This window comes from Peromyscus maniculatus, chromosome 2 (genome assembly GCF_049852395.1).
Source record: "Peromyscus maniculatus bairdii isolate BWxNUB_F1_BW_parent chromosome 2, HU_Pman_BW_mat_3.1, whole genome shotgun sequence".
Taxonomy (NCBI): Eukaryota; Metazoa; Chordata; class Mammalia; order Rodentia; family Cricetidae; genus Peromyscus; species Peromyscus maniculatus.
This window is the reverse complement of record NC_134853.1, coordinates 134,698,777-134,709,042: the sequence shown is the minus strand read 5'-3', so window position 1 is coordinate 134,709,042 and position 10,266 is coordinate 134,698,777. Positions and strand designations below refer to the sequence as shown.

At 51.0% G+C, this 10,266-nt stretch overlaps 1 protein-coding gene across 2 annotated transcripts; it reads right to left on the bottom strand.

The window, feature by feature from the left end:
* Nucleotides 1-293: 293 nt before the first annotated feature.
* On the bottom strand, nucleotides 294-9,838 carry Mob3c (MOB kinase activator 3C). 2 transcript variants are annotated; one of them, XM_016005133.3, is made up of 4 exons: nucleotides 9,705-9,838; nucleotides 5,721-6,188; nucleotides 3,333-3,535; nucleotides 294-2,387 (listed from the first exon to the last, which is right to left on the bottom strand). In XM_016005133.3, exons 2-4 carry the CDS (start codon nucleotides 6,136-6,138, stop codon nucleotides 2,358-2,360), a joined length of 651 nt encoding a protein of 216 aa, XP_015860619.1. In that variant the 5' UTR covers nucleotides 6,139-6,188; nucleotides 9,705-9,838; the 3' UTR covers nucleotides 294-2,357. The 2 variants fall into 2 exon arrangements, with proteins under 2 accessions (XP_015860619.1, XP_042127568.1); XM_042271634.2 differs by having other exon boundaries at nucleotides 5,721-6,191; nucleotides 9,705-9,834.
* Nucleotides 9,839-10,266: the final 428 nt, after the last annotated feature.

The window sequence follows — 10,266 nt, the reverse complement described above, 5'->3', positions numbered from 1 at the left end:
ATGAATGGAGATAGCCAGTGCCTTAACAAGGAGATTTCCCCCATCAGACTGAGTCCCCTAAAGGCAAGGGCCTGCCTTGCCTTCTCCTCCCCTCCTCAAGGCTCCTAACTTAGATTATCTAGAATTAGGAGCCCTGAGAGAACTTGGGTGTTCTCACACTGGAGAGCTAGGTCAGTCATGACTATGCCCATATGGTCAGGAGCTGAGGGAAGAATGTCTTTTTAATCCCATTCTGGCCGTTTCTCCTACAATCTGCCAAGACCCAGGTGGCACCCAGACCACAGCTTCCCACCAGCGGTTGCTTTGTGTCTTTATTTTACCAAAAATAGCAAAATCTTCCCTTTTTCACAAAAATATATTTCCCTCCCCCCATCATCCCTTTTCACAGCCTAGATTTCAAAGTATATTCTGCAGCCCAGCGTGGGGGAAATTTCCCACTTTCCCCAGTTCTGAACCACTGCCAAAGCTGCAGGATAGCATGCTTCCTTTGGGGACTTTTCTGGAGCCAGCAGAGATAGAAGTTCCAGGTCCTGCTGGTCTGGAGAGCCCCAGCTGTTTCTCTGGAGGGCAGGCAGTTCTTAGGCCATGAGGACGGACCTGGTTTTGGAGGTTTGTCTCAGCAGTCAACTCGAGCCAACCCAGGCGTAGTGGGGCTCTCTGGCATCAGGCTAGAAATCCTTGCTCAAAACAAGAACAGTTGTATCCTGGAGAGCATCTCAGTGTCACAATCAGCAGGCCCTAGAGTAGAAGTCAAGAGCCTTGGCTTTTATACCAGCTTTATAAAAGCCTCCGGGTTTCAGTTTCCTCCTTTGCACACTGAGAGACAGACAGGATTCTTATGTGATTTCTTGTTCTCCAACCTGGCCTCTCAGGATAAAGGCTCTGGAAAGGCAGAAGCCTGTTTCTGCCATGGTTTCCCTACCTGTGAGTTTGTGCACAGGGCTCAGCATGGTGGTGCTGAGTAACAGCTACTGAAAGAGCATCCCAGCCTCTTTGAGTAGCTGTGCTTGGAGATCCAAGTAGCTGGGATGTCTCAGGATGGTTGGGTGGAGGCAGGTATTTTTAGGATGGGAACGTCTCCACTAGCTACATGATCCTCAGTGTCCTGAGATAGAAGAAAAGACTCCAGATTTCCCAGTTCAAGTTCCAGTGGCTCTCTGGTCTAGAGGCCTATTTTGTGCTGGCCTTCACTCAGGTCAGTAGATTCTGGGTATGAGACTGAAGTATCTTGAGTTCCAGTTCAAGATCCAGGGGATCTTTGTGGACATGAGGGATCAATCTCAACCCTCAAGAGGCTTACTGGGTTTTTTGTTTGTTTGTTTTTTTGAGACAGGGTTTTTCTGTGTAGCCCTGGAACTCACTCTGTAGACTAGGCTGGCCTCGAACTCAGAGATCCTCCTGCCTCTGCCTCATGAGTACTGGAATTAAAGGTGTGTGCCACCACCGCCTAGCTTAGAGGCTTACTGTTACCAGGCCCTCCAGGAAGCAGATGAGTGAAATATTTGTGGACATCCATGGCTGAGCAAATCAGCCTACATGGTGGTAGGCCAGGGGTTTAAGGAACTCAGGGCAAAGCTGCACTTTCTAACCTCCCCTCAACTGCCTGGGACTCATGTTGATAGAAAATGGTGGTCTAGAAGATTCAGAGGTACAAGTCCATCTACATGCACATTTTGTACACTTGTACATGTGGTCAGAGTTGAATTGGGTCACTATGCTGGCATTACTCCTATAGGGGTCATGGACTTATGGTCAGCCTGTCCATCCATCCATCCATCCATCCATCCATCCATCCATTCACCTATTCATCCATCCATCCATCCATCCATCCATCCATCCATCCATCCATCCATCCATCCATCCATCCATCCAACCAACCAACAGGAGGGCCTACTATGTGCCAGGAAGGACCTGGATCTCTCAGACAAATCCCACAATCAAAACACCCACACTCACCACCCCCACACCTACCTGCTTGCTCAGATATAGCCACTCACTCTCATAATTTTCTTGCCATCACTTCAGCCACATCCATATTCCCAAAATGGATTTGAGACCCACCATGGGAGGATGAAGGGGTGAAGTATCAGAGCAGAAACTTGGTAGCCTGCCCTAGTCTTGGACTTAACGTGAGGGGCTGACTTCCTCCTTTCCCTCTGTTGCCCACTTGAAGTCCTCCCTTCTCCATGCAATCGGGGACACACAGGCAGACTTCGGAGAAGTCCAGAGCTGTCTGGTCTCTAGAGGGGTCCTATAGGCCTTCAGATTGCTCTCCCAACAGGCTCCTAAGGGTCCCCTCTCCCAGCTACACTGTGTTCGATGGTCCAGTTGATCGGCAACAACATCCAGATCTGGACTCAGTGACAGATCCGTTCTGTCATCTCCCTCTGTAGAGACACAAAGTTAGGAAGGGTTAGTTTGAGCTCAGCCTGCTGGGCAATCCTTGCCTAATCCTGGGGTTTATGAGCCTAACTCTTCCCCCACTGCAGCTGAAAACCATGGCAGCAGATCTGGGTTTGTAAACTGACACCTCCATGAATTCTCTATGAGAGTACAGAACCCACTGTTAAATGAGTTGTCTCCCCTTATTTATCCACCTGGGTATGGGAGTTTGTAGTATAATAATAATAATAATAATAATAATAATAATAATAATAATAATAATAATGTTATAATATAAATATGTTATTATTATTATTATTATTATTATTTTTATTATTATTATTCAGAGCTGAGGACCAAACCCAGGGCCTTGCACTTGCTAGGCCACTGAGAATAAATTTACCACTGAGCTAAATCCCCAACCCTGTAGAATATTATTTTAAGGTGTGTTACTTTTGTTTGTGTTGCATTTGTTTAACTCTGTGAAGCTGTGATACTTTGCCTGTCTAAAACACCTGATGGTCTAATAAAGAACTGAATGGCCAATAGCAAAGCAGGAGAAAAGATAGGCCAATAGCAAGGCAGGCAGAGAGAATATATAGAAAGAGAAATCTGGGAGAAGATCTAGGAGCCAGAGAAGGAGAAGGAAGCCAGGGGCCAGCCACCCAGCTATACAGCAAGCCATGGAGTAAGAAACAAAGAAAGGTATACAGGTATAGAAAAGGAAAAGCCCAGGGGCAAAAGATAGATGGGATAATTTAAGTTAAGAAAAACTAGCAAGAAACTAAGCCAAGCTAAGGCCAGGCATTTATAATTAAGTATAAGCCTCAGTGCGTGATTTATTTGGGAGCTGGGTGGAGGGCCCCCCCGAAAGAGCAAAACCAAACAACAACAGGAGTTTCATACGGATCCTTTGGATCTGAACTTCCAGGGAAGAGCCTTGGCCTTACCAGTGGTTCTAGTTCCCTCTGGTCCACCAGGCTGAACTCTTGGATGAAGTAGTAAAAGTGTTTATAGCAGGTGTTGACATGTGCCTCTGCCCCCATGCTGAGGATGCTATCAAAGTGGTGGATGTAGACATGGACAAAGACGCGGAACAGTCGGGTCAGGATCTTGGTGCAGACCTGCTGGAAGTTCTTGGGGAAGGGAACTCCTGGGGGTGGAGAGGGGTAGAAGGGGGGGTGTCAAAATCCTAGGGACAAAACTCCGCCCTCTCCACAGGCACTCTTCACCTCTCAGCACAGGACCCATAGAGGAAGGCAGGGCAAGAGCTTGGTCTTCTCCTGTACTTTTCTTTTTTGGGTGGTTGGTAGTGCTGGGATCGAACCCAGGAATTCATTCACATCATTGAGCTCCAGCACCAGTCCCCATCTTTCCTTTTTAATGAAGCCCCAATCTGAAAGTGCCTCCCCTGTGCTGTAACACAGATCACTCCCACATTTCCCACTGCCTGAAGCAGGGCTTTTCAAGCTTGTCACTGGCCAGTCTGCCTCAGACCACAATGAAAATTGTGGTCTAACCATTCCCCAGAAACCTGTGCACCTGCAGAGACATGCACATCACTTTCTCCTACACAGGCCAATGCAGAGGTTGTGGGCCAGTTTTTAAGAACATGGGCCTTCAGAGTTAAGTTATATATCCCCACATGGCATGGATCAAAGCCTTTATGAGCCAATCCAGATTGCCCACTCCAGCCACACCCCCAGTTCCTCTGCTTACTATTCTCACCGCTGGCTCATACCCCACCTCCCATGCTAACACTTCAAGAACTACTTCCGGCTGGGAGGTAGTGGCGCACGCCTTTAATCCCAGCACTCGGGAGGCAGAGGCAGGCGGATCTCTGTGAAGCCAACCTGGGCTACCAGGTGAGTTCCAGGAAAGGCGCAAAGCTATAAAGAGAAACCCTGTCTTGAAAAAAAAAAAAAAAAAAAAAAAAGAACTACTTCCGATATCACTCATTCCTTCAGATATCCCATAACCTAAAGAACTTTCCCTCTGTGAGCCCAGCCCTGAGCTGGGCCCTTTGTACCTCTGTCCTCTGCTCTTTACCACTGTGCTGATGGGTCTGATAGTCATTCTAGATATGATAAAATGCAGGTGATGTGTAAAGGGGAAGTCATTTGCCTGAGGACACGCAATTATTAATTAGTACAGGCTGGAAGCAGGATATAAACCCTCTTTGCACAGCAGTGCCTCTCAGAGATAAATGATACAGATCCTGCCTGGCCAGGAAAGGCAGAGATCCTGGGGGCTTACACCCTCTTTTCTGCTATGACAAAACCATCCAGTCATCCAGAGAAAAGTTTACTCAGGGCTCTCAAACCCAGGGATGTAGGCTAGAGGAGAATAAAAGCAGGAACAGACTGAGCCCTAGTCCATACACCTCCACAGACCCCCTTCCTTCTCACTGCTCTTTGGAGCTTGTGCTCTGCCTCTCTGAGAGCCCGGCCTAGTCCCCACAACTCCCATCCGACCTATCTAGACTATGGCATCCGGGCCCCACGATACCCGAGTTCCAGTTCTGATCCCTTTTCTAGTCAATGTGCTTTCCCACTGTTGGCCTCGGTTTCCTTCTGTGTAAAATGATGGGACCTGTTGTTCACAACAGTGCAGGAAATAGCAGCAACAGTTGGGGAGGAGCCATGGGCTTGAATCGTGACTCAGTGCCCAGCTTTCCTCAGCATTCAGACTCCTTCCCTCTGGGCTTGACCATCTGCCCCACCCATTTGAATCCCCAAAGCCCAGATGGGTGCTGGGAGCCAGGCTGCAGGTGGGGCTGCTGTGATGAACACAGTGTCTCCTGGGTGGGGAACCCGGGCCAGGGTGACATCATTCATCTCCTCTCCCCGCCCAGGCCCAGCTGAGATAAGAAAAGGCCCCATGGCCTGGACCTGACTATAGAGTACCAGCCTGAGGGAAAGGTACCTTTTGGGCCGATCCAGCTTCCAATCCTTCCCTTTCTGGGGCCAGGGTTCAGAGGGGATTCTCAGGAGGCTGGAAGCCAGATCAGCCCACGCACAACAGTAGTTATTTGTTCTGGAAAGTGGAGAAACAGTGTTGGTGGTCTTGTTGGGAGAGTTCTTAGTGGGGCCCGTGCACACACTGCCTTTCCTGGCCAGGCAGGATCTGTATCATTTATCTCTGAGAGGTACTACTATGCAAAGACGGTTTGAATCCTGCCTCCATGAGGAGGACACGAGGAGCCCCCAAATGGGAGTCAGGTTGTCCTTGGTAAATGTTTGATTGTAACCAAGATCCTGCCACAGTCAGTTTCCTCTTCTACAATATGGGAATGACCCTCCTTGGCTAGGCTAACTCTCCACCCAGACAGTACTCACCAACACGTGTAGGAAAGACATCCTCATCATTGATGAGACCCTCGATCCAGTCCATGAGCAATGCCATATAGCGGGGTGCCGAGAGCTTGGCGGGCCTTCGGTACTGGCGCTCATCCTGCCAGCGGTACTCATAGCGAGGCCCACCAGCCATGACTGGGCAGCTGGTCTCACTGCAGTGCTCAGCCATGGTGCCATAGATGAGGTTGATGCGGTTGAAGAAGTCCACCACATGCACAGCGATCCAGTCATCGATGCTCTCACCAGGTGGCAGCCTCACCACACTTCGAAGATCCAGGCCGGATTTGAGTGAGGCTTGTGCCTTCTTATAAAGCTCAAAGCGCTGTGTGCCAGGTTCAAAGCGCTTCCGGGGCCGGAAAGTCTTGTCTTTAGCAAACACCTGCTTCAGGCACAGTGCCATGGCCAAGCTTAGTAGAGCTGGATGTCTTCGCCCAGGGACCTGAAGATGCCCTGCTAGGGATAAGGGCAGAAGTAGGTGGTCAGGGTCTTATAAAATGGGCTTTGACTTCCCCATACATCATTTTCTGATTAACTGTCAGCCTTGGGGCAATTTCTTTACCTCATTGAAACACTCATCCCCTACCAGTGTCTAATCTTTTGTGGACTACTTCAGCCCCGCCTGCCCCTGTGCCACTTAGCACTCCCACATGCCTTTTATTTTGTTTAGTTTCCTCCCTGCTTTCTTTGAATCTTGCAGGTGTAGCCTGGGCTACAAACAAGTACTTACTGGACTTACTGATGACCATTATAGAAGTGACAGAGGATTTTGCAGGCCCAGCAGGGAACAGGGACCCCAGATAAGATGTTCTCTGGAAGCCCCCTAGGCCAGCTGTATAGTGTGAGAGAGCCTGGCTGCATTGTGCTGGGGTCGGGGTGGGGTGTGTGTTTGTGGGGGGGCTGGACTTTGATTTCCTCTGGGATATCCCGAAGTCCATCCGGCCACCGGGGATTCCCAGGGAGCAGAAGGGACTTTTCTACCAAAAATGTCCTTTCCTTTTTCTCTACACTGAAAGAGGAAAGGGCCCTCACAGGGCCAGCTGGGTGGCCTTAAGTGTGGCTGCAGGCGCTGCAGGAAGGGGAGGGTGGCAGGGCTAAAAGAGTGCTACTTCCTCCAACAAGTGCTAGCACTCCCTCCCTCCAAGCCAGCCTCCTTCAGTCCCAAACCTGAACAAGCCTCTGGCTTTCCCCTTGCACCTGACACTCCATAGAACACCAAAATGCCTACTATGTACCTGGTGCTGGGGGCAGAGGGTGAACAGCCAGACCCATCCTGCTGGTCATTCTGGATGTCTGCTTTGCCTTTTAGAATGGAAGGATCCCAGACACAGAACAGATTTCAGGGGGCATCCATCAGAGCCCCCAAGTCCTGGGATCCAGCCCCTGCTTCAAAACTGGCTTGCTTACATCACCACGGATTTAGTCCATGTAACTCCTTGAACATCCTGATATAGTCAGGTTTCTGAGCATCTCAGGCATTTCATCCCCCCACCAATGTATATAAGCTATTGGGGAAATGCAGATCCAGGCAACTGCCAAGACTGAAACAGCCACAAACTGAGCACAGACCCTGACCACTAGGCTGTATAAGCTAAGCAGTGAGCTCGGGCTCCATGCTGACTCTAACTTGTCCTCAGGTCAGGTTAGTCTGAGCCCTGAGCCTAGCTCCACACTGAATGAGGCTTGAGACAGCGGCAGACGAAGCTTATCCCTCACCTCATACTGGCTTGACTTGGAAGCAGTTTCCTTTCTCACATTTTTGATAACTACTGGGGAAGGACTGGGGAAGCGAGGGTGGGAATAAGGTGGTTAGTGTAACCAAAGGCATGGAGCACAGAGAGATGTTACTTTTGGCAACAGATCAAACTTACAGAAATGTTTGGAACAGTTTTTCCTTCTCATCACAGCAGGCAGGCAGAATGGAACAGTCAGGAAAAATGAGAGCAGTTTGGAGGGCAGAGAGAGTTCCTGACCTCTTGAGAGAAGCCTGAAGATGTGGAAGGTCCTCTCATTTATTCTAGCCGCCCCCCAGCTTCTTCCCAAAGAAAAGCCAGGCTGACTGAAGAGCTCTGTATACTTGAGTTGCTGTCTCCCTTGTAGGCTCCGCCTGAGGCAGGCTTCCCGAATCTTTCATGCAATCAGTGGAGTTTCTGGGTCCTCCACCTTGGCATGGCCACTCTGTTACTGACCGTTAGAGACCCCCACTTTGCCTTTCAGCTCCACACCCTAACTTCTCGGCCCGCCTCCCACCAGCAGCCACCCTGGACGTCTTGACCCCTGAGCATGCCCTTACTCTCCTGCCTGTGTCTTTTTGTTGGTCGATTCCCGATTTCTCATTCCATCCAACCGAATGCTACCTCCCCCAGTAGCCTCCTCCAGATCTCAACCTTGTGTGCTGACTGCTCTTTGACTAGTTCTCTCTAGATCAAGTCAGGATTGGCGTAACATTGGTGGCCAGGCTTTAGGGAAAGCTTAGACTCAAGAGTCTTAGAGTTGGCCAGGGAGATGGTTCAGCAGGTAAAGAGCCTGTAGTGCAAGCATGAGACCAGTTTTGATCCCCAGAACCCATGAAAAACCTGACAAGGCCTTGCAGCTTCCTGTAACCTTAGCACTCAGGAGGTAGAGGCAGGGGATCCCTGGAAACCCCAGGTTCAGAAAGACCTTGCCTGGGGCTGGTGAGACGTCTCAATGGGTAAACTTGCTTGCCTGAGTTTGATTCCATGGGACCCACATGGTAGGAGAGAACTCCCACAAACTGTCTCTAACCTGTACACATGTACACTGTGGTCCGTACATACATGAGTGTGTGCATATATGTGTATGTGCATACACATAAATAAATGTAATTATTTTTTTAAATAGACCTTGCCTCAATAAATGAAGCCGAGAGTAAGTGAGAAAGACAGCTGATGTCAGCTTTGGGCCTCCCCATACCTGCACCTTCACTTACCCATAATACCAGACACACATACACAAATAGGAATACACGTCTTCAAGTTGAAAGAGCCCTGAGAAATCAAGAGGCCCAAGCTACGTGAATAGATGGGGAAACTGAAGCCAAGGAAGAGGATTTGAGGAGCGTGACTTTGCATCGAGAGTTATAAGAAGTAGGGGTTTGGGATAAAGAGGAACTCGGCCTATGACAGGGTACAAAGTCTATCCACTGGCCTGGTGTAGATAAGGGGAGAGGAAGGGAGTACAGTTCTCCTTGCTGCAGAACTTTAAGGCCCAGGACTTTTCCTAGAAAGAGTAAACTTGGAGGCTGAGCACAGGAGGTAAGCTGAGAAGGCCGGTCCCCTCCTAGCTCTGTCTGTAACTGCCATCTCTCCCCAGCCTCATGCCATCACTGAGATTGTTTCTCACAGCGCCTCTGTCCCCCTTCCCCGTAGACCCTCCACTTTAATTACTGGGTGGGTGGCCAGGGGTTTGCTCACTCTGTGACTGAGCATCTAATCTTCCCAGATGAAGACACACAGGCTGACTGACCCAGCCTGTCTCTAATATCTAGCCCCCTGCCAGGGACACACCTGCCCCTCCCTGGGGCCTGGCTCAGAAACAGCCAGAAGATGGCCCCAGTTTGAACTCAGAATCTAGCCTGGTATGCCCTGCAGGACAAGATCCAAAATAAAAGTAAGAGCGTTAAGACACAGCGCTTGTCCCGCCCCCACCTCCTTCGAGCCCCTAAGAACCTCCCCTTATCTCCAGCTGTTAGGGCCAAACAGGTCCTAGGACCCAGAGGAGCCAGCCTGACATTTCCGCTCCTGAAGACACGCCCCCTCACCAGCCACCGCCACCGCCACCCCCACCCCGGACTTCGGGCGCTGAGCCTCGGACCCGGGGCCGAGGACGGTGACCAGCCTGCTTTCGGGCTGGGGTCGCTTCCAGAAAGTGCCCGGCGAGGACCAAGAAGAACTGAAAGTGGAAGCGAGACCGGGCCGCGAGGGGCGCGGGGACGCGGCGCTCACTCACGCGCTCCGCCTGGGTGGACAGCTCCGGGTCTCTGTCGGCGCCGCCACACCGCAGCGCGCTGGGTTGTCGTCCTGCGGGTGATCCCGCCGGGCCGGTCGCTGTGCCTGTCCGCCTGCCTGCCCCGGGCTGCGGCCGCCGTCCCGCCGCCCGTCCGCGAGGAGACGCCAGCTCCGCCCCGGGCTCAGCCACGCCGTAGCCACGGGGCGGGGAGGGGCGGGGAAAGGGACTCCCCCGTCCCAGGACACACACTCTTCACTCCAGCCTTTCCGGGAAGTGGGAAGTCCGACGGGGCTCGCAGCCTCCCCGAGGGCCAAGGACTTAACTGAGCAGCCGTCCCAAGGGATCGTCTGGTTCTTCCTTAAGGAGGCAGCCTCAGATTCCTAGGCTGTAGAATGGGAGCAAGTCCAGCTTCTCTCTGAAGCAGAAAGAAAAAGACTGGTTTGAATGGGTCCGTAGCCCTCCTGCGGCCATCTGTGCGTCATCTGTCTCTGAACTCAGTAGGCTTCGCTTTCGAGACTAGACAAGCAGCGTTAGGGTTAATCTTCATTGTTAGCTTCGCCGG